The sequence below is a fragment of the Lygodium microphyllum genome, unplaced genomic scaffold, assembly GCF_053477565.2.
Source record: "Lygodium microphyllum isolate KBCC unplaced genomic scaffold, Lygodium_microphyllum_v1.1.10 scaffold_213, whole genome shotgun sequence".
In the NCBI taxonomy this organism is placed as follows: Eukaryota; Viridiplantae; Streptophyta; class Polypodiopsida; order Schizaeales; family Lygodiaceae; genus Lygodium; species Lygodium microphyllum.
In genome coordinates this window covers 96,056-119,905 of record NW_028229696.1, presented here as the reverse complement: position 1 = coordinate 119,905, position 23,850 = coordinate 96,056, and the positions used below count along the sequence as shown (strand labels likewise).

General features: G+C 39.5%; 1 protein-coding gene across 2 annotated transcripts in view; it reads right to left on the bottom strand.

The window, feature by feature from the left end:
- Positions 1 to 23,850, bottom strand: part of LOC148008294 (hexokinase-1-like) — a 62,841-nt gene continuing 38,991 nt past the window's right edge. Inside the window, exons 10-11 of one of the 2 annotated variants that reach the window (XM_087674342.1) lie at positions 183 to 249; positions 29 to 48 (exon numbers count right to left, since the gene is read on the bottom strand). In XM_087674342.1, the coding sequence (XP_087530468.1) occupies positions 44 to 48; positions 183 to 249 (72 nt within the window). In that variant the 3' untranslated portion in view covers positions 29 to 43. Of the gene's footprint in view, positions 49 to 182; positions 250 to 23,850 lie in introns of both variants that reach the window. The other variant, XM_087674343.1, reaches the window with a different exon arrangement.

The window sequence follows — 23,850 nt, the reverse complement described above, 5'->3', positions numbered from 1 at the left end:
TAAGCTATCTTCATGCTATTTGAGAATGGTAGCTGTGCCTTTCTCAACCTGAAAAAAAAGATCAAATTTCAGGCCATGTATAGGATCCACATCAGTTTTTTCAAACATTTTCTTGTTCCTGCTTATCCAAATGTGCCACAAGTAATAGCTTTTGATCCAATTCCAAATTGGGGGAGGGAGACCATATATTTCCACCAGTAACACCTCCTTCCAGATGAGTTTAGTGGGGTGATACTTGAAGACAATGACCTGCAGAAAACACCAAATATTAGCATTTTTAGTACAGTTAAAGAAAATATGTGAAATTGATTCTACCTGCTGGCCACACCTTGTGCACAGCCCATTCCCCAGACCAGCTTTGAGTGCTCTCCTATTAGTCCACAGACTTTTGAGGGTAATGAGCCACATCAAACAGGACATCTTTGGTTGAATAGAGGGAGCCCAAATGTTATTAAACCTATAATTCCACTGTGCTACTACCAAATTAATATGCCACCTGTTATTCAGTTTATTACAGAGTGGAGCATTGCTATTTATTAAGTCAGGTAGGGGTAATAGCGGTTTGTCCCCCAACAACCTGATCCCCCTGTGATTGAAGTGGTGGTTGAGATTGCTCATAACCGGCATGTTAGATCCCCACAAGAGTACCCTTTCAGTTATCGGGTCCAATTCCTGTCTTTTTAGTTTGAATTTCTGTTTTAGTTGTGTCCCAGTCATCCACTTTTTAAGGGCTGGATCCCAAATGTCCCTCCAGCTTCTAATTCCTTTCTTGAAGAGCTTATAGGCGAAGTTTAACTGGTTGTCTGGAATAGCTCCCTTATGGAAGCTGAACCAGATGGAGTCTTTGGAACACCAATGTAGAGTGAGGTTGGGGTGGGGAGAGGGTATTAATAGGTTTTTGTACTTGAACCAGGCCTCCCAGAGTCCTTTTGCCAGAGGTGAGCAACCTTTAGGTTTTAGATTGACAGGACATATAGTTATTGTCAGTGGGTCTAGGCCTTTCCATTTCGGGCAGCCCTTTACCTGAAATTTGCCAGTGGCTGCCTTGATTAAAGTTGTCCAGTCCTCTTCTTCCCTTATGATGCTTCTTGCTATCCATTTGGCTGCCAGTTTGTCAGCCAGAATGCTAGGATTGGGAAGACCAAGATCTCCTGATTTCTTAGGTGTAGTGCATATAGCCCAAGATACTTTAGGTACCTTGAATTTTTCCCCATCTCCACTTCAAAGAAAGTTTCTCCCTAGTTGCTCTAGTTGCTTCATTCTTGCCTTAGAAGGTTTCTAGCAAGCCAAAAAGCAGATTGTGGATGGAATTAGTATGTGTTTAAGAACCATACATCTTCCAACCATATTGAGCTGTAGCCCCTTCCATTTTTCAAACTTACCCCTGACTTTTTCCAAGGCCCAGTCCCATCTTTGTTTCATTGAGATTCCAAATCCCATGGGTATGCCTAAAAGTCTAAAAACTTTACCTGTTTCCAGCTTTTTGCATCCTTCAGCCAAGAGCCAACTAGGACAAGGACTGATTAGTGTTTTAATTCCTGTTTTGTTGGGGTTGATCATAGAGCCAGAAGCCTTGCAAAAGGTTTGCAAGCAGTTCCAAAAGGCCACCAATGAGACTAGATCATTATTTACCGTACTATTTGTATCATCAGTAAACTGGTTGAGAACCATGTCTTTGTTGTCGAGGAGTTTGATACCTTTAATATTGCCCTTATCAATCTCAGCTTGAATGAGCCACCCTAGTGCATCAGCTGCAATGGCAAACAGTAAGGGAGCGAGAGGGCAACCCTGCCTGATGGATCTCCTCAAGGGAAAAGAGTCAGTCATCTCCCCATTCATGGCTATTCTTGTGGAAGCATTACCAAAAAGGGTACTAACATATTTGATGAACTTTCTCCCCAGCCCCATATCATGGAGGGATTGAAGGATAAAATCCCATTCTAACCTATCATAAGCTTTGTCAAAATCAATCTTGAAGAACACAAAATCTTGGTTAGTTTTTTGGGCTTGTTCAATGCCTTCCCATAGGGCAATTGTTGAGTCTAGGATGTATCTCCCTTTAATGAACCCCTTTTGTTCTTTTCTTATCCAGTGATCAAGTTGTGCTTTAGCAAAGACCTTATATGCTGATGTGAGACAAGTGATGGGTCTCCAATTAGCTAGGAGCTCTTTGTCATCTCTCTTATGGATTAGCTTGACTACCCCTTCATTGATTGTGTGAGGCAAGGCTCCAAATTTTAGGGATTCTCTCCATACCATGAGAAGGGGCGGAATAAGAAAGTCTTTGAATTCTTTGAAGAATTCATTCGGAAGGCCATCAAGCCCTGGGCTTTTCCCTGATGCTAGAGAGTCAATGGCATCACTGATCTCAATAGCTGAGAGCTCCCCATCTAGAACCTCAGCCAAGCTTGGAGGGACAACTTTCCTCCTAGCCATCGCTATCTTAGCCTTGGCAGTTATCTCTTCTAGTGAGCTCTCTGTAGGGGAGCTAAACATTTTAGAGAAGAATTCCTTGGCTATAAGGAGATTCTCACCATTGTTTTGTGCATGTGTGCCATCTTCCTTTCTCAGCAAAGGGATGGAGTCTCTATCCTTTCTTTTTTAAAGGACTTGGAACATGTCTTTGGTGGGTTTATCTGCTTTGCCAGCCCACCATTGCCTAGTGAAGAGTTGTATGTCCATAGCTTCTTTTTCTTCAGCATATCTAAGTTCTTGCTTGATTCTTTGTAGGTCAGGTTGCAGTTGGATCTCCCCAGGTTCTATCCTGATGTCCAAGGATTTATATGCTGAGTATTGTCTACCCTTCCTACTGACCAATTGGAACCCATCATCTTGTGGGTCACCGGTTTTAGGATGGGGATTCACCTTGTTGGGTTCTAGACTCACTCTATCCTTCCAATATTCAGGGCAGTTTCGAATAAAATGTCCCGTTTTGAGGCACTTGAAACAGGCATTAGGGAGATTCTTATACAGGATAGGTTGGTTCTTCACAAAGTTGCCCTCTGTGTTAGTAATCAGCAACGAATCAATTAGGGTTTTGCTTAGGTCTATTTCTATTAGAAGCTGGGGGTGCCACCGCAGGTTAATGTCCGTGTAGGGTCTTTGCCCTAACAGTCTACCCAGGGGGGTGGCTAAGGTTTTCAGGAAGGGGTATAAGTGTAACGGCAAGTTTGGGAATTCGACCCAAATCGGGACGCATGTCGGTTTGGGATCAAAGGGGTTGAACTCTGGAGACCACTTGAAGAGGGACAATGGAGAGCTTCTAAGCATCCATTGTCCATGGCTAAGGAGGGTAAGGACTGTATGCTCATTTTCAAACAGGAAGAAGAAGTAGTTGTTTGGGAAGTATTGGATAGCAATGGGCTTCCCCCCAATAGGTTCCCAATTTAGCTTAACCCAGTTACGTAGAAAATCCATGGGGGGACATGCCCCATGACACAGTCCGATCAACACTCTAGACTGATAAGAGACAGTGAATTTCTTCAACTCAATAGCAGGGACAGAGAGACAGAATTGTGTACCTGACATACCTGTTGGATTGGATGATTGGCCAGATTCCGGAGGCGCTTTGGGGGGGTGGCGGAGTCCTACTGCCCTTTTTGCATTCCTGCTTGAGTCTGATATTCGCTTCATTGAGGAAGACGCAGCTGACTTCGAGGAGTTGAGAAGTCGTCAGATCCCTCAGTTTCTTGGAAACTCTCCCTTTGGAACGCAGGGCTTCTAAAACTGCTACCTGCCAGCTGTTCTACAAAGCCTCCCAGGTGGACGGTTCGAGATCCTGAGGACAGTCCATCTCCTCTTCTGTGTTCTGCATGCTGCCCAATAGGTCCGAGACCTGCATGCTGAGCGGAGAGTCCATTAAACAGAGGGTTACCCACTACTTTCCCAAATGCCCTTTGTATAGAACCCGCCATGCCAGGCTCATGATGGGAGAGAGAGGGGGGTGTCTCTGCATGATAGGCAAGGACATGGTGCCAAACTGCGGCACAGTCTGAGCAGAGTTCTGGATCTGCATCCCCCAAGGTGCAGGCACTTCTGCACATACCCTGACGGGCGGCACGAAAGAAGACAGAAAGCCCACCAACTATTATGAGTCATATCTTGACATTAGTGCTGCAGAGTAGGTCCTATAATAGCCACATCTTGCATGAAGATCAACTCAAGTCTCTCTCCAAGAAGAGAAGCTCTGGAAAGCCTATAAAAGAGGAGGCTCTCCTTGGGTGTGAGAGAGGTAAAGGGAGCATCACTTTGCATGTATCCAAGAGGAGAAGAGAAGGTGCAAGTACTGCAGAAGCTCCGCTGAAATCAAATGCTATGGAAGCTCCGCTGAAATCAAGTTCCAAGAGGAGAAGAGAAGGTGCAAGTGCTGCGGAAGCTCTGTTGAAATCAAGTTCCACGAGGAGAAGAGAAGGTGCAAGTGTTGCAGAAGCTCTGCTGAAATCAAGCGCTAAGAGGAGAGCCCTACACATATTGTGTAGGAGAGAAGGAGACTCAATAAGGATCAAAAGGTGCCAAGTTCCAAGTTGTGCAAGTGTTAGCTAGTTGTATACCGTGCAAGGAACCGTGATCTTATCTCCAAGATCTATAAGTAAGAACTGGTTTATGTGTAATGGAGGAGCTTACTCCTTGTCAATAATATAACTCCACAAGGGGGGGACTAGCCCATCTTCAAGTCCCTAGTGTGTTGTCAATTTCTCTATCTCCCTCTCTCTCTACATCTTTCTTTTCTCTCATCTGTTCTCTCTCTATGCCAACATAATATTCACCATATATATATTAAGCATATAAGAAAGTCGAGCATGTATCTTGGATATTATAACAAGTACCCTTGCAAGAAATCATGCCATCACAATACGTGCCCCCATCTCCACACTACTAAAGGTTTGGACTGGAGGGTATAACAATAAAAAAATGAAAAAAGGCATAGGGAAGAGATTGAAAACCCTAACCCTACTCACAAGCTAGAAAAATGAAAAAAAGAACAAAGAGAAGAAATAAAGTTGATCTCATCATCAAGAGATTTTGATGAAGGAGAAACAGAAGACAAGCATGAATCATCATTCAAGCTACTAAAAAGAGGTTAAAGAAAGAATGTAAAAAGTTGGAAGATAGGATGAAGCAAATCCAAGAAGAGTATAAGTGGGAAATAAGGGCTTCCATTGAAGAGGCAATGCACAAAAAGGATTAGATTATCTCACAATAGATAGTTGAGATTCTAATAGAAAGGGGAGAGACCTCTAAAGGAAAAGTGAAAGTGATAGAGGAATCACATTCTTTTGAATTAGTGATCCTTCGTGAGTTGATGAGATAGATATGGAGCATGAAGGCACAAATCACTAAACTCACCAAGGCAAAAGAAACTATTATTGTAAACTAGGAAAATAGACCATGCCTTGATAAATCATCGCAGAGCACACATGATAGGGCAAGGCATAGTAGGTAAAGTGACACAAGGCTGAGAGAGTAGTAGCCTTAGTCCAATTTAGTCTGATTAGGTGGGCTTGAGTTAGAGGGTCAAGCTTGAGATTGAATGTGTAAGGAAGCCTATGTGGAGGTAGCCTTGAGATTTAGTAAGCACTCTAAGGCACAAACAATCATGAGAGGCACTCTTAGGCAAGTCTGGATGCAAGCAATTAGTTTAGAAAAGCATAGGTGTAGGTAATCTTGGGTCTACCTAAGTTATACTCTTAGGCAAGTAAGGTAGGCTAGATGGGTAGGCTTAAGTGGGTAAGCTTGAGTGGATGAGTACGAAGAGAGGTAGACTATGACTTTTAGAGTTTTTCCATTTTCTTAATGCTTTCTATCCATTAATGAAACAATCAAACAAGGTAAAACTCAAACAGAGGAAGAGCTCAAAAAGTACATTTGCATGGATGGTGTGATATATGTTAGATGCGGGCTTGTAGATGTGGATGGATCTCCTCTTCTTTCTCTAGCCCTTTATCTGCTTCTCTTTTTGCTTCTTTCTTCTTTAACACCCTAATTCAAGTAGCCCTTGATGTCCTTCTCTTTTTTATTCTTTCTCGTTATCACCCTAATTCAACAAGTCTGTGTAGGTAAATGCACTTTTTTTCATTGTTTTGCAATCCTAGCATGTGGATGCTTCTCCTAAGAAGCTTTCACAATAGAAAAGCTTTGGAGATGAATCCTATTGATAACAACATAGATGGGTGGCTATGTTAGTAGCCCTAACTTCCTTGTAGGTAAGCCTTATTTGAGGTCATGTCTATTAGATGGGGTCTTTCATGCATCTCACATCATGTGTCCTATTGAGGAAGTAGTTTCCAATCATGTTGTGATAAACTAGAGATGGCTATGTGTAGCTTGCAAAAGATATTGTAGAACTCCTCGATTGTTTATGGTCAACTTATAGGCCACAATGAAGAAGATTATGGTGATGCAAATTGTGAAGATGGGTTATGATGATGGAATGGGACATGATAGTAGACACTCATGGTATGTGTAGGCTGATGAAGGCAATGCTGCAAACAATAGGGAATCATGCTACTAATTGTGGGAATGGGGGCCTTACAACTTAGAGCACCATGGATCATCAATGGCATGTTACGAGGATAGCACATTGAGCATATCTAACACTTAATCTATCATACTTGGACTCAAGTATACTAAACCTAAGCCTGCTAGCTTAAGAGTGCCTACTAGAGGCTTGAGAGTGTTTGATGGTAGCTTGAATCTACCTACTAAGAGCTTGAGAGTGCCTGCTTGCCTAAATTTGCATGCTCAATATTGCCTACCTAAGCTTGCATGCTTGTTTTGTTACCTTCTTTTCGAGCACATATACATCCTTCAAGAAGATGTTCCCAAATCACAATTGATCAAATGGAAGCACATATGAATTTTCCAATCACAATGATGTTGATAGAAGATTGGTGGTTTAATTTTTGTATGATTTCTTTCCTATGTTTTACTTTGTTCAGAGCTTATTTCTAATCTATCTTATTCAATTCTAATCAATCTTCAAACTAGTTCCTCATTGATATGATATTGTAAACTAGTTGTACTTCTTTTAGAGTAAGCAACATATACAAGAAGGACTAGCATACACATACCACAACTATCATTAATAGCACTCTAGAAGAAAAACAAAAGAGGAAAGTGAGAGCACTTTATGTTTGGGTAACCAGATTGAAATTATAAGTGTGTAGAGGAAGACATCAAGGATCTTTATAACATGATGAGCATCAACGACACCACATATAGAGATGTATAATGACAATAAAGGGGAAAGCTCAAAGGAGCATGCTCTCATACTTCACTTTCCCACCATGGAGATGAAGAAGGATTTCCTAGCCTAGAGTCAAACACTTAAAAGGCATGAATGCATTTTTAGGAGATGACCTCACATTGGCATAGCTAGCCCAAATGCAAGAGTATATGCCAAGGATTAAGGTAGCTAGAGAGGAAGGCAAGATGGCCTTCTATAGAGGCGAGAGAGTTGTGATTATTGAGAGGCCCACCAAATGACGTAGTGTGAGACTTATGGGACTAGCCTACTAATGGCAGTGTTGTCATGAATCGCATGGTGGAGGACTTGCTTGAGCAGTTGCACCAAAAACACACCATACACAAGAGAAAGCTCGCTGAAGAGTAGAAGAAGAGAGATGGAGGTAAAAATGTTGTCTTGCTAGTTTTTTCTTCTTCTTTCACACACTTTTCAATGTACACAAAGTATAGATAAGGTACAACATCAAGGAAAGGGGCCTACTAAGTCAAACAATGCATAACAAACTACATTAATTGACTAACACTATAACTATGCCAGATGTAGATAGGTGTAACAAACCAAATATAATAAGTGATAAGTCAATGGCCATGTAAGAGTCATAATGACCACTGATATGCTAATTGTAGACATGCGGACCTGTCTAACCATGCAATTCATCATAAATTTCCACACATGTTGAGCTTGCCATCTCAATAAGTGTGGCACTGTAGTGGAGCATTATGTTTAGACATAGGAGCATTTGAGTACATATTCGAAGGGATTGAGCAAGAGTTGAGTCACTAGGAAAAGATGCAGGGTTGTAGAGCATAGGGATAGGCTAGGTTTAGCATGGGCTTCTCTACTTTGGACCACATGCTCACACATTGAGAAATCATTGAGGAGGGTAGGGCTCATGGTTGACAAATTTATTGTTGCTTTGTGGACTTTCCCAAGCCTTTTGATACAATACCATGGAACATGCTATGATGCAAACTATATGATATGGGAGTCCCTAAGGAACTTGTATGGGGGTTTTGGCACTTTATGAGAGGCTTATGGAGAAACTATGAGCACTTGAGGGCCTTTTTGCACTTGTTCATTCTATCATTGGAGTGAAATAAGATATTCTACTCTAAGATATTCTACTCTCTCTGACATTATTTGGCTTGTACATTGATGGTATTGCTAGTTATATCTCATAGGGAGGAGATAGTGGAGCTCTACTAGCTAGAACTTGGATACCACTCCTATCATATGCAGATGGCATTGTATTGATAGTCGATTTCCCACAAGGACTACAAAGACATTTGGAGGCATTGCATCAATATGCACTGGATATCAGGCTTTCATTGAACCCTTGGAAAAACCAAGGTTATGGCATTTAACATCACACCACAATGGATTGGGAGGTTAGTACCTAGGTTCATTTATAACCAAGAGTTTGAGAGTAGATTGAAATTGTGAGGTAATAAGTCAACAATGAAAACATATTCTCAATCCTTGACATAAAAGGAAGGTAGTAGCTCCAAAATGCGGTGATCGAACTTTGAAAAACCTCTTGTAACAAACCTAAGCAAAGTTTATAGGCCTCATGGGGAAAGGACCAAGGTTGGGGGGGGGGGGGGGGTTTGTCCAAATCATATGTACAAATGTGTGGAGGAAAAGCCAATATAGGTTGTGTGTGTGTGCACATGATGCATGAAAGGAGTTGCAAGTTTGTGCAGATTAATCTTAAAGATTTTAAATAGATATAATCTTGAAAATATTTATATCAAGACTTTCCGAAGCCATGGATGATATGTGCTAGGACAAAATCACTCATTAATTGATATCGTTAATTGGTGGGCGCATATAGTAGGCTTGCATGCTACCTTACATAATTACATTAGTGACATCCTTAAGGTGAAGGATAATACTAAGCTTGACCCTAAAACACCTTTGAAAGTGACCCAAAAGGATCCTTAACAAGACCAAAAGGGGCCTCAAGGGAACACCAAAGTCTAGCAATCACCTCTTTGAGCCACCCACATTTAGGGAAAATGCTCAAAACAAATGGTTTCCTTCAACAATTGGGATGGCCCACCCTTTTTCTCCGCACTCCTTTCCCCTTCTTGTTTTTAATGCAATGACTCTCCTTTGTCTTATCAATTCATTGATTTAGATGATCCTCCCCTCCATTATAAGCATAATCATCATCTCTACAAGCCTCCATTGCTTACTACTTAGACTAAGGTTTATATGTAGTCTTTTAGACTTATTGAAGTTAGTTTGTGAATTCTACATGAGAATAGCATGATGATACATCAAGTAGGTTGATGCCTCAACATCTAACAAATTTAATTAATGGCCATTTGTCTTGCACCCATAATAATTTTTATGATGATGTTTTTTCATAAAATATCTATCATGACATGCTAGGCCATGCTTCACATGCCTCTATAAAAACAAAGCATACTTTGTGAAAGGATGTTGTAACTAAATGAAAACCAAATCAAAACCACAAAAAAGGCCTTTTAGTCCTAATCCCCACTATGGTGTCCTACTTGTTCAAAAACAACTACAATGCTTGTGCTCAATGGGTATTTCTATAAATAACATAGTAAAATAATAGCTTATTTGTTAAACTTAACCAATATTACTTCATATTGAATCAATTTGATCATAGGAAGGATTTTTAAAAATAATGCAATGAATATTATTAATTAGGAAATATTTACATCAACCATGTTGTGGCAACAAATCAATTGAAAGTCTATTGCAAGCTTTCAAAAAGCTAGGATAAACCCTTCTAACCATTGACTTCCCCAAATATTCTACACTTCTAATCAAACTTCCAAATACTTTGGAGGCTCGTTTCTCATGTCACATACAATGCAAGTCTTAGGTTTAAGGGCACCCTTCTAATCATAGACTTCTCAAATTCTTTCTAATCAAACTTCCAAATGCTCCTAAGGGTTTAGATTTAAGGGCACCATAGTTCATAGCCATAGCTAGTACATATAGCACCTTGACAACACATTTATGGTTGTTGCACCTTCATCAAACCACATAGGCAAGTTGGAGAGCAACCCAATCAAGACGCTCGTATATTGCAACATAGAGTCGAGGGAGAATGATGGGGTCCATGGTATAGCAAGCACCAAATTCCCATAATACACCACCACACCTCAATACCCCTTCCTATAGAGAGAGAAGCAAAGCCACGATGGAGCCAATACCAATGAAACTCTTAAGTACCAACAAACCATTTGATAATCTTGTCTTTCGATGACTACCCCATGAAGTTAAAAAAGACATCTAATCAGTAATCCAAAAACCTTTATCATATCCTTCCTAAACCATTTGACATTGTCATTTTTTGATGACTGCCCCATGACATTAAAAAAGACATCTAATGAGTAATCCTAAACCTTTATCATATCCTTCCTATGATAGTACCACCAAAACTCAAGGCATTATGTCCCAAATTCTAAAGAAAACACACATGACAAGTAATCAATAACTCTCTCATAACCTTCCTTTGAAAACACCACTTGAACTTCCAAGTGTTTCTTCCCAACAACTACAACTTCAATACTTCCACCATTGATCACCACCTATTACCTACAGATGTTAAGCCCCACATCCACCATATAAAGCCCACCTAGGTGAGTACTAAGAAGTTGGAACCTTGGTGTGACAAGTTGTATAAACAAGATTTATGGCCACATCTACATTTTTATTCAAACTTTATTCTTCTCCAATTTGTCATCCTACCATTGATCGCAGCCCACCACCTACAAGCCTTAAGCTCCATATCCACCATATCAACCCCACCTAGGCAAGTAACAACTACAAACTTCAACTACCTACAAGCGAGAAGAAGAAGAGAGATGGAGGCCAAAATGCTACCTTGCTAGTTTTTTCTTCTTCTTTCACACACTTTTCAATGTGCACAAAGTATAGATAAGGTATAACATCAAGGAAAGTGGCCTATTAAGTCAAACAATCCATAACAAACTACATTAATTGACTGGCACTATAACTATGCCAAATGTAGATAGGTGTAACAAACCAAATATAATAAGTGATAAGTCAATGGCCATGTAAGAGTCATAACGACAATTGATATGCTAAGTGTAGATGTGCGGACCCGTCTAACTAGGCAATCCATCATAAATTTCCACACATGTTGAGGTTGCCATCTCAACAAGTGTGGCACTGTTGTGGAGCATTATGTTTGGACATAGGAGCATTTGAGGAGATATTTGAAGGGATTGAGCAAGAGTTGAGTTACTAGGAAAAGATGTGGGGTTGTGGAGCATACAGATAGGCTAGGTTTAGTAGGGGCTTCTCTACTTTGGACCACATGCTCACACATTGAGAAATCATTGAGGAGGGTAGGGCTTATGGTTGACAAATTTATTGCTAATTATATCTCATAGGGAGGAGATATAGGCTACTAGCTAGAACTTGGATACCACTCCTATCATATGAAGATGGCATTGTATTGATAGTCGATTCCCCACAAGGACTACAAAGACATTTGGAGGCATTGCATCAATATGCACTAGATATCAAGCTTTCCTTGAACCCTTGGTAAAACTAAGGTTATGGTATTTAACATCACACCACAGTGGATTGGGAGGTCAACACCTAAGTTCACTTATATGGATAGGATAAGATTGAGTATGTGAACTCTTATACATATCAAGGGGTCCTATTCACAACTCCCATGTTCTCCATGAGAGAGGTGGCAGATACTAGCTAATATGAGGGTAAGTAGCACGAGGAGGTTTGGAGAGGATGTGTTTATAAGTACAATTCTAGGAACCTTGCACTAAGCTCTAGCTATTTGATGCATTGGTCACATTCACATTGCTATATGGAGTGCAATCCTAGTCTTAACAACCGTAGTAGATTTAGCAATATTTATGATAGGTGGACATTCATGGAGAGGACTCTTGTATCCATGATTTCTAGGTTGATTAGGTGTAAGGCCTCAATCCCACATGAGATCATCACAGCTTAGCTAGGGCTACATTTATAGCTATGGAGGCCCTTACCCTTACTCGATCAATATCGTTGATACATAGTTAATGGGATTTACCAACACATGTATGCATGATTGTCCCTTGAGTCTTCTTAACATCTAGCTAGAGAGGGAGATATCTCTTGTTGCTATGCACAGATGTATGGCTAGATTGAGCTACATGATTTCAACATGGATAGATGTACAGATGTATGGTTGGATTGAGCTACATGATTTCAACATGGATAGATTGCCCCCTTTCTAGACTTCCTTGATGCACCCTCCCTTCCTCTATGCTAGCCAAAGATTGGTAGAGTTATCAAAATAGAAATCACTTAGTTAGATGTTAGGAGGACATGGATAGCACTAGTATAGGAACTCGGGATGAACATGGATTTTTATTAAGAGCATCTTCTTCATACCATAGAGGATGGGTTTATAGTCTATTTGACATATATGGATATCCACCTATTCGATAGAGTCAAATGTGGCCTCCTCACACTAGTTAGAGATTGAAACCAGTAGATACATATCCATCCCCCTAAAGCAGTATATATATAAAATATGTTAGCTAGAGCTAGATATTGAGGAGCACTGCATTTTTCGTTGCCCAACATACTAGGAGATTCGAGGTTGATTTCAATAATCTATTTAGAGACATGTTTGGACCACTGTTGAGGATCATGGATTATACTGATTAGTATGTTTGGGCTACTATCAAGGTTCATGGATTATACTGACTAGCAATGTTTGGGCTACTACTCAAGCGCAAAGCATTAGGCTGTTGTAGGCCTACCCAAAGGGAGCTTATAGATTTCTTCACACGTGTCTAGCGGATTCTAGAGTAGTCCCAATCCCATTCTAGACCTAGTGGGGGTATCAAGGAGACTTTGACATAGTCACAATCATAGCTCATACCTAGATGAGGAGTTGTGATAGAGCGAGAGTCTAGCTTGGCCGATCTAGGTGTCTGAGACCTCAAATAGGGGCCAAGGACACATGTAAAGGGGGGTATAGGGGATCATTATTAGTGTTAATGGAAGAAGTCATACCCCTTAATCTTGTCATCGTATTTATTCTAGTTAGACTCATTGTAGTTTTGGCTATATAGTTTTTGTACGCTTGTATAGATTTTTTTTCTCCTTTTACAGTTCATGGAAATCCATTACTTTATTGGACAGTTCTAGCATAGGGTTTTTTGGGTGTAACTATTAGACTTATATGTCTCATTTTGGCCTCTTATAGACATTAACAAAGCATTTGATTTGATTTCATCTCTCTCTCTCACACACACACACACACTCTCTCTCTCTCTCATATAGCCTCAATGATTGCCCCTACAATTGAGGATTGTGTTGTCCTTGTAGAGCCCAGGATTCTTGGGGAGTTCACTGTATGTATACCCTCTATATCATGTGTATTCAAGGCCTATTTATAAAAATCGTTATCTGTGAATTTTTCTTTAATAAAACATAACCATTTTCTATTCAATTTGTAAATAACCCCTTTATATGGGACCCTTATGTGTATAAAAATGGTATTTTAAAAATACCTTATGTTTAACCCATGTGATACATACATATATTTATGACTGACCTCCTTGGGCCAGGATTGCTATTTTCATTTTCTAGATTGCCATTATCATTTGCTAGATTTTCGGATTATTGTCGTCGTTCTTCAGAAGGCAAGAGGAAACTAGTCCGAGTATAGGCTCCAACCTGCAAGCATATCCATGCCAGTCTCATCAGCTCTAGTAATTTGTATTGGTGGGGGCTAACTCTCATGAAGTCTTCTCCATGCCATTTTGCTATCTTGTCCTAAGAACATAGAATACATCTCAACTTCCAATTTAGCTAAATTATTCCTATTTCTTTTTCTACACTAGGCACTTGAAGAGTGTCCAAGCATGCCTAGGTGTGCACACTCTAAGTCTTATTTCTCATTGGAGTGTGCTTGTGTTTCTATAAATTCATAATCATACCAACCATTTTGAGCATTGTAGTGATATAGTAGATGGCATAATGTGTGGAAATGAATGGGTTGTTATGTAATATTTCATCTAGATCTCTCGTAAGTGCATCCATCAAAATATGTGGATCTAGCTCCATCAATGTGTTTCAAAGTGTAGTATTATATACATGTGAGGGTGCCTCCACAAAATCATAATGTGGAAATCTAGTTACATATGGTTGTACCTCTTGTGTATGATGACATGCCATTGTGAAGGTTAGACTAGCATGATATGCTTCAAAGCCAATTGGTCTATTTTAAGATCTCAAAACTCTTGATATATGGTATTAAGCTTGGTGAACCAATCAAGTAATCCACTGCACTCGCTCCTCTTACTATTCCAGCATGTGAAACTATCTGATCCTAGCCATTGTGAGAGTCCATTCTAGATAGCTAGACTATGTGCACTCCGCAATGCTAGTAGGTCTATTCCATATTTTGTTAACTCTTGATCTTGGGCTAATCCAAGTAACCCTAGCTCATCCAGTGCAAGTTCTCAAAACATTTCATTACTTGTCTCATAGAAAGCAAATTGTCTATTTCTTGTATGGGCATTGAAATCTCTTGCTAGTAAGACATCCCAATGCTCATGAATCTCATGATTTCTCATAGAGGGTTGCATATGGGGACCTCTCTCTAGTGGCAAATTTAGAGTGTGTTAGAGGGAAGTAACATATTGCAATGTAGATGTCCCTAGGTCTATCTGTACACACTCTACTTCACATGTATCTTGTTTCCACATCTCTATGCACCACACGGACCATATCTCAAAGCTCTTCTCTAAACAAAGTAGCTACACCACTTGATCCCCCTTATCCCTCTAGGCCTCCTAGGCTCAGGTTGATATGTTCTCCCACTGATATCCACATACATAAGGTGAGCTACTACCCACACACTGGTGTGTCTTTGTTTATATACAAATCTCTGAGTTTTGGAATGTATCCTCAAAGTACCTTGCATCAAGTCTCAAAGTTACATTACAATTCCAAACTGTCATATGCAAGGTCTCACAGGTTGTGCATCGTCATGTAGATCATTGCGGAGCATCAAGTATTCCTTCCTTGCTTCAAGAATACCCTACATATATTCCTTCTAGTGCCACTTGGATAGGAGTAAGATCCTCATCCAAAAATATTTTTCCCCCTTTGAGTGCTTTCCTATGTGCCAATAATGATTTCTTCACACACACACACACACACACACACACACACACACACACACACACACACACACACACACACACACACACACACACACACACACACACACACACACACACACACACACACACACACACACACACACACACACACACACACACACACACACACACACACACACACACACACACACACACACACACACACACACACACACACACACACACACACACACACACACACACACACACACACACACACACACACACACACACACACACACACACACACACACACACACACACACACACACACACACACACACACACACACACACACACACACACACACACACACACACACACACACACACACACACACACACACACACACACACACACACACACACACACACACACACACACACACACACACACACACACACACACACACACACACACACACACACACACACACACACACACACACACACACACACACACACACACACACACACACACACACACACACACACACACACACACACACACACACACACACACACACACACACACACACACACACACACACACACACACACACACACACACACACACACACACACACACGTGTGTGGGGGAGGTCTTTTCTTGAGAGTGTCGAGAAGAATCCATACCTTGAAGTGGTCTTCAAAAGTGTGCAAAAAGTGGTAGATACTAGGAGATTCCATGTTGTCAATGTAGAAAAATTGATCATGTTTACATCCTTTGGCTCTTTTATGGAGCAAGTTTGAGTTATGGTGAAAATGCAAGGATGGCAATTTATGTGATGTTGTAGATAGAGACACACCAAGTGATTGGTGATAGTAGTTGTGTTGCTTATAAAAGCTCAACTTCTCTCCTTATCTCACTAGACTCTCAACTTCAATAATCTTGAACATACCTATTTAAGTTATTTGATAGGGAAGGCATAATGCATTTGGGGGGAGGTGATGTATTTTTAAGTTGACAAGGGATGTATTGAATTGAACTCAAAAAACAACTTGATCTCTAAAAGTGTAGGCTTCATTACTAGCTCTATCAAGCGGCACACATGATTTTGGTTCTTATCACTGAGAAATTGTCTATTACTTTGAGGAAGATGCTATTGTAGTCAATGATGTTTGTAAGTTGGTATGTATGCTATGGAAATTCTATCGATTCCATTGGATTGAGCTATTTGCAATTGTGTTTTAATGTGCTAGTATGCATAAATATGTATTTGTGGAAAAATGATGGATGTTGATTTGATGGCGATTTAAGATATCTAGGCCTTGACAATCCATTATAAAATAGCCCTTTCTCATCAACTTTTAAACAAAGCCTCTAATAATTCAATATATGGATCATGGTTGCTCTTGGTTGTTGTTGATTTGATAGACCAATCAAGGAGCTAGGTCAATGAGATTGAGTTCCAATGCTGAGTCAAGTTCTAGGTAATTCAATTTGGCAGATCGATCCAATTGATTTAGTTTATGCACTACTTTTGGCATATCAATCCAAAATCTGGCATGATTAGCTTTAGTCATAAATTGATTTAGTTTATGCACTAGTTTTGTGGTTAGTAGAAACTGCATGGGGTATCATGAAAACAAATTGTATTATATTTTTAGAATAGTGGTAGTACATCTAATGGTGATTTAATGTGCCTATGTCATAGTAAAAATGGAAATGAATGCGGGGGCTATCATTCATGAGAACAAAAACACTTATTTAAATGATTTTTGTCCTTTTGATATCTTTATTTTCAATCATAATGTTTGTAGTTGTCATCACTTCATGGCTCCTTAGGATCAAATTTGGGATATAATTCAAAGTATTAAGCTATGAGAGGAGGCTAGATGCAAGGATATGATGATGATGATCTCATTATTAAAATATGTGAGACTAAGCATTTTACAAAGGTGTGTATGCCATAAATTTTGAATAAAATAAGATATTTTACTGATGTAGAACACCTTCTTTTAGCATTTTTGGTAGTGAAATTGGAGGTTATCATGAGTGGGCTTTTTCTACTTTAGTTTTATATCCTTCATTGCTTTCAATGGTGCCCCAAATAGTCCTTCTTCTTCTCATGCCTATATTTTAGTGATTCTTCTAAAGGTGCCCCATTTTTACCTTACCTATAATTCTATTATCTATCATTACATGTTGCACATATCCTAGTAGAGTCTAAAGGTGGGATAGAAGAAACTATTGAAAAATGAGAGAGAGGGACCTCCTATTTATAGTTTTTGTGAAAGTAGCTAAGCAAAGGTCAAAAGTTCCACACCATTTTCTTGCTAGGATTGGACTCTTAAGTAAACTAGTAACTTGACCTCTTGATCAATGGTTCACTCTTTGTACATTGCCTTACAACTTAATTTGTCAATTATTCTCAAAATTAAGGTTGATTCCTAAAATTTTTGGCCATCCATTGAGTTGATTTTTTACATGAGCAAAGGCCACAAGGTATCAATGATCATTCAAGTGCCTTATAATAATTTAGTAATGCCCAGTATTTCTCATCATTTTTTTGATTGATCAAAACCTAGGATAAGCCCAACTTACATTCACTGATGTCTTTAACTATATATCTAATATTTAAAATTTTTAACTTCATATTTAAATAATTCAAAAAATGTGAGAAACTCCTATTTCTCTTACTTAAAATCCCAAGATGGATTTCAAAATAATTTTTTAGATTTTCTAAGTAGATTTAATTGACTTGTCAATTTTGTCCTTACTTCTTAACTATTTTATCTTACATAAAAGTGGCCTTATTGAATTCTAAAGCAATGATTTTGTTGAAGGAATAACCTTACTCTTAAGAGATAGTGTCAAATTCATTTATTTAACACCTTGATTTTAAGCATTTAAAGAAATGAGATGTATCCTTGGAATAAGTTAGCTGATCCTTCAAGAAAACAACTAGAAATTTGGGGAAATTTGTTTGGATAACCGAACAAGCATTTTGACTATCAAAGCCAATCATTTTATTCTTAAAGGTAGGGACATTATATGCACTCTCCCTTGAGAAAACATAGGATGTTCTTATCTTGTAGAAAAGACATGGAAACTTTTTACAAGTGAGTCTTCAAGTTCTTGTGTAGGCTCATCCATTGTATATCCCTTTCACTATATCAAAAGTTTTTGGATCAGTCAATTCCAAATGGTTCTCTCTCTTGATTGGGTTGTAGTTCATCACTCTCTATGTTATCATTATTATCTAGTTGTCATGAGTACAGAGGTCTTACTAGATTAGTAAGGGTCGACAAACTAATGTGAAATGCATTATGAACTTTCAAGTGAGGTGCTAAGAGAGGTCCATAGGCTTGATCACCCAATTTTCCTATGAGGGCATAGAATCCATAAAATCTAGGACACAACTTTTTGTATTCACCCCATGTAAGGGAGCTCTTCTTTGCCATGATATGGAGAAAGACCATGTCATCATTTGTAAAAATTCTTGAAGATCAGATATTGTCAACATAGTACTTTTGGTAGACCTTGGACAACTTTAAATGTCCCTTTCAATGGAATGGAGTAATTCATCCATTTCTTCTAACATTTTTAGATATCTCAACTTTGATGGTAGAGTAGAAAATTTAATAGAGTGAGGCATTTGCTCAAAATGCTTTAAAAGGAGGTACTTGTATATATTATTAGTATGCAAAGTTGTAAGGAAATTCTACTAATGGTAGAATTTGTTTTAGTATGCAAAGTTATAAGTAAATTCTACTAATGGTAGGTAGGTGTACCATGCTTTGGTCTCCTTAGCACAATATGATCATAAGATATCTTCAACCACTTGATTTACCTCCTTAATTTGGCCATCAAATGGAGGGTGATAAGCTGAGTGAGATTTACGTCACTACCCATAATATTAAAGAGTGCTCCCCAATATACTAGAGTAAACTTGAAATGTCTATTATTAGTAAAGGATTTTAGAAGTCCATGTAGAGGAAGTATTTCCTCAATGAAAATTATGGTTGTGTTTGGAGCTTTGAAATTTTCTTCATTGAAATGAGATGAACTACTTAAGTTAACGGACAACAAACATTATGGATTCAAAGTCTTGCTAACATTTAGTATACTTGTAATGAGATCCATACTTATGCTCTCTCGTTTTATTCAAGGAATGTTAAGTGGGTGAAGTTCACTAACTAGCTTAATCCTTTCTATTTTGACTCTTGGCAAGTCAAGCATTGAGCTACATAGTGAAGCACATATCTCTTGAGAATGGGCCAAAAGAACCTCCAACAAAGGGTGTTGAAGAATTTTCATCTCATGGGTATCTTACAAAAGGAATGTCACGAGCCTCATAAATAATCATTTGCTTGAGGTTCTCCCCTTTGGAACACAATCAATGTGCGAATAAAGTATACCATCATTAAATGTGAATCCCTTTCTGAGATTCATCTCCTCTCTAAAAGGACCCTAAAATTATGGGAGTTGAACCATGTGCGACATATATAGGGATCACATAGTAATTCCTTAGAAGTAAGTGGTAGGTTAGGATGATTAAATATGAAAATACTCCCTATAAATTGAGCGCATCTACAATGACATTATCACTTCGTTGATAGAGTATCTAAGGTGAATTGACAACTCTCAACCCAATGCCATTATGCATGTTAAGCTTGCTAGCATGATTGTAATTGCTTGTGAGGGAGGGTCTTAGCATACCTAGCCTAAACTAAGAGGCTTTTGTGATAGAGGTATCCACTCTTCTCCCAACTGGGATGCTAGTTAGAAGTGATTTGAATTGCCTCATCATCGGCAATTCCCAAATTAATCATTACAAACACCTTAGCATAAGTGGTGAATATGGAGTCAAATTGGAGTAGCCATTCAATATTAGAATGATCTTTAAAGAGGATGTAACACCATTTGATGATTTCAAAAAATCCCATTGACTCGTTTGGCAGGAGTGGCATGTCACAATTATACTCTCACAAACTTTTATTGAATCAACTAATACTCCTTCCTCACACACAACACATCCCAAGTATTTCAATTTCGTTAGTAAAGTAATTGCATTTTCCCTTGTTGGAATAGGCCTTATGCTTTCACACTCAAATGTCATCACCTTGATCTATTTCTATAGACCACTTAGACCTTGTCACTAGGCCTGGTTTGCTAGACCTTATTCATTTGACCTTCTCTACTCAACCATGTCATACGACCCTCAACCCTATCTAGTTTGCTAGCCACATGCTTCGTGGCATCACCATACGTGGCCTTCACACCCTTGGCCCAATCTACTCATCCTCGATCCCTCTATGCTAAGTCATACACTCAGTCACTTCGCACCACACTTGGACTGCCTTGGACCCTTTCAACCTTGGATGGCTGATCTCACCGCACTTGACCCTACTGGATGACTTGGCCTCATGACTCTTGGTCTCCACTAGTTGGACTTGGCCCTCAAACATATGTGACTAGGGAGGCCCTTGTATGAACTAATCAGACACGGCCCCCTCAACCCATGCAATAATTAAACTTGAACACTACCACTCGGTCCCTAGCCAACAACACACGACCCTCACACAACTTGGACTCAATCGTTTCTTTATGCCTTGGCCCACATATGCTTGGCCACCTCAGGTTGTAGAATCAAACTTGACCTTGGATGTCTAGGACATGGACTCAAATGCCTCAAACTAACTGCTATAGACTCAAACAATAATGCCGAAACTAGCATGACATGTTCCTCAATTAGCTCAAGTGGCTTACGTGCCTCTCAGTTCTTTCAGATTGCATTCGTGGACTACAAGCCAAGTGGGACTATGACATCTAAGTCAAGTAGATGAAAACTATAATAAGCTATCATTCCAAGAGCCCAATAATGGGGTGGCACATTTCAAAGGGCCTAGCCCAATGCTTGGGAAACCTATTTGCTTGGCCAAAATTAGCATGTCATGTTCCTCAATTAGCTCAAGTGGCTGACATGCCTTCTCGATCCATTCATATTGCATATGTGGACTACAAGCCAAGTAGGACTATGACATCTAAGTCAAGTGGATGAAAACTATAGTAAGCTATGATTCCAAGATCCCAATAATAGGGTGGCACATTTCAAAGGGCCTAGCCTACAACCTATTTGCTTGGCCTCTTGGCCCTTGACCCCAAGTTGGTTCACCTACCAAGGCCTCACCCTCATGGCCCTTGGACTAGGGTCATATTCATGGAACCTCCTCTTGACGAACTTAGGCTCACACATAACCTCACTCTAAGGGACTACACATTCAAATTCAAGAGAGCCAAGAAGTTCCCTTAAACAACCCATAGCACCCAAGACGATTGGGGATGATCTAAGTTCTGACCCACTAGTGCCTCATCAATCGAATAAGCATTGCTCATTGAATTGGCATATAGTTGAATCACCAAAGCTAGCAATGACTCTCAATTATCACTCATTGAGAATTTGGGGTACTCTAGGTAGATAGAGAGTGGAGACCAATCCCTAAGGGCATTTTTAGAGCCCTTGAAGCTCATTGTCTTGAGAGTGTACCTTGCACCTTGCATCGATTGCATTCAAAGCTTAGGCCTTGGAGGTTGCCTGAGTTCCCACAAAGGTATTGAGAATATAAATCCCTCAAAATTGTGAGCCTGTACGTTGTCATCTAACAAGTGTCCATTGAACTAGGGTGCTTCATTCTCTTAAAACATCATACTTTCTCTTGGAATGAAACCTAACACAACCTTGTTGTCACCTTGATTGGGAGTAGGACTTTGTACCACTGGCACATCTTCTTGAAAAACCTTAGAAACAATTCAATCACAAACTACTCACACAAATCCAAGTGAATACTTTGAGGACTCACTTCCATGGCCTAAACCCCTGTAACAAGGATGGTACTAGTTGAATGACCTTAGCCCATTGCCTTAACAATACTATCTTGGCCCTGTTTGCACACTACACCTAGTTGACTCTCTAAGTAGCATCCAATGCATTGCTTGTAACCTTGGAAACAATCTTTCGTTGCATCATCAAGTAACCATAAAAGTTTGGATCATGAAACACTACCTCGAAGGGGTCACTCATATATATGTAAGCATGTCATGTGTGTTCAAAAGAAGGTATTTTTAAAATACCATTTTTAATTTTTTTAAACATATAGAAGGGTACCCTACAAAAGGGATGTGTTTTATTTAGGGAAAATTCACAAATAGTGAGCCCCCTTGAGAACACTATTAGAGCCAATCGACTAGTCTATTGGGACTAGGTCCCTATCATGACCATATAAGATAATTTGTTGGCATCACAAGAGAAGCTCTAACATCCAACAAGTTTGGTATCTAGGGTTGCTATCATCTAGGTCACTTTAGGTGTTGATCCCTCAAGAAACATCCCCTTGACACAACTAGAGTTTTTTATTGACATTGCACTAAGAGGAGCTCATGACAATTCCTAATAGTAGCCTAAAGAACCATAAGATCCCATACATTGGGTTGGATCATAAATTCTTAGCTGTTAGGAAGGAGAGAAGTTCTCCCTTGAGATAGTACTCTTGAGGCATTTCACTTAGATAAATGGAATAACTTGATATCAAAATCTTCCCATGAAGTAGGAGTGTTGCACTCTTGGTTGGATGTTGTTTAATTGTTTAGACATCAAGGATTGACTATATGATAACTTGTGCTCATCTTCAATCCATACATATCCGGAGAGTTGCTCCTAAGGTCCCACACTAACTTGAACCGTGATGAATAAATCAAAGAGCCAAATATTGTAGGTGGCTTGACTAGATTATAAATTGCACTAGAGTTTGGATTACATTGATAGGGATGAGTGAACCTTAGGCAGGGGCACAAAACCCTTGAATTTGGAAGATAGGTCAACTTGACAATGAGACATTGGAATGATGGTCTATGCACCTTTAGTTGAGCCAAATTCTTGACCTCGAGACTCTCTAACATAAGAATTAGAAGGTTGCACCATTACTATTCTCAAAGCAAGAAACATATATCACACTTGAACTATCCTTGCACTAAAGGATTGATCTTGGAATAGATGTCATTCACTTGAAATTGGGGCATCAAGAAACATTGAGCTGCATTAAATAGACTCCACTAGGCACCACAAGCATATACAGTGTGAGTTGGATATTTCTTGCCTTAAAACCTTTTCAGAAAGGAAACCCTCATGCTTAGGCATACCATTAGGCACAAGGCCGATGCAATGATGAAGTCATTGGAGGTACACATGCCCTAGTTCATTGATGAACTTCGGTCTAGCCAAGAGATGGGAAACTCTCTTTTGATCTTGAATGCAATGGGAAAATTGCGACTCAACTAGGGAACAAATCCATCTCAATCAAGGCCAAGCATCTAATTGCTCCAAGCACAACCCTAATAGGAGCCAATTATGTTAACCTATTGGCAATCAATTGTACTAAGGAACTCATAGATACATTTTTG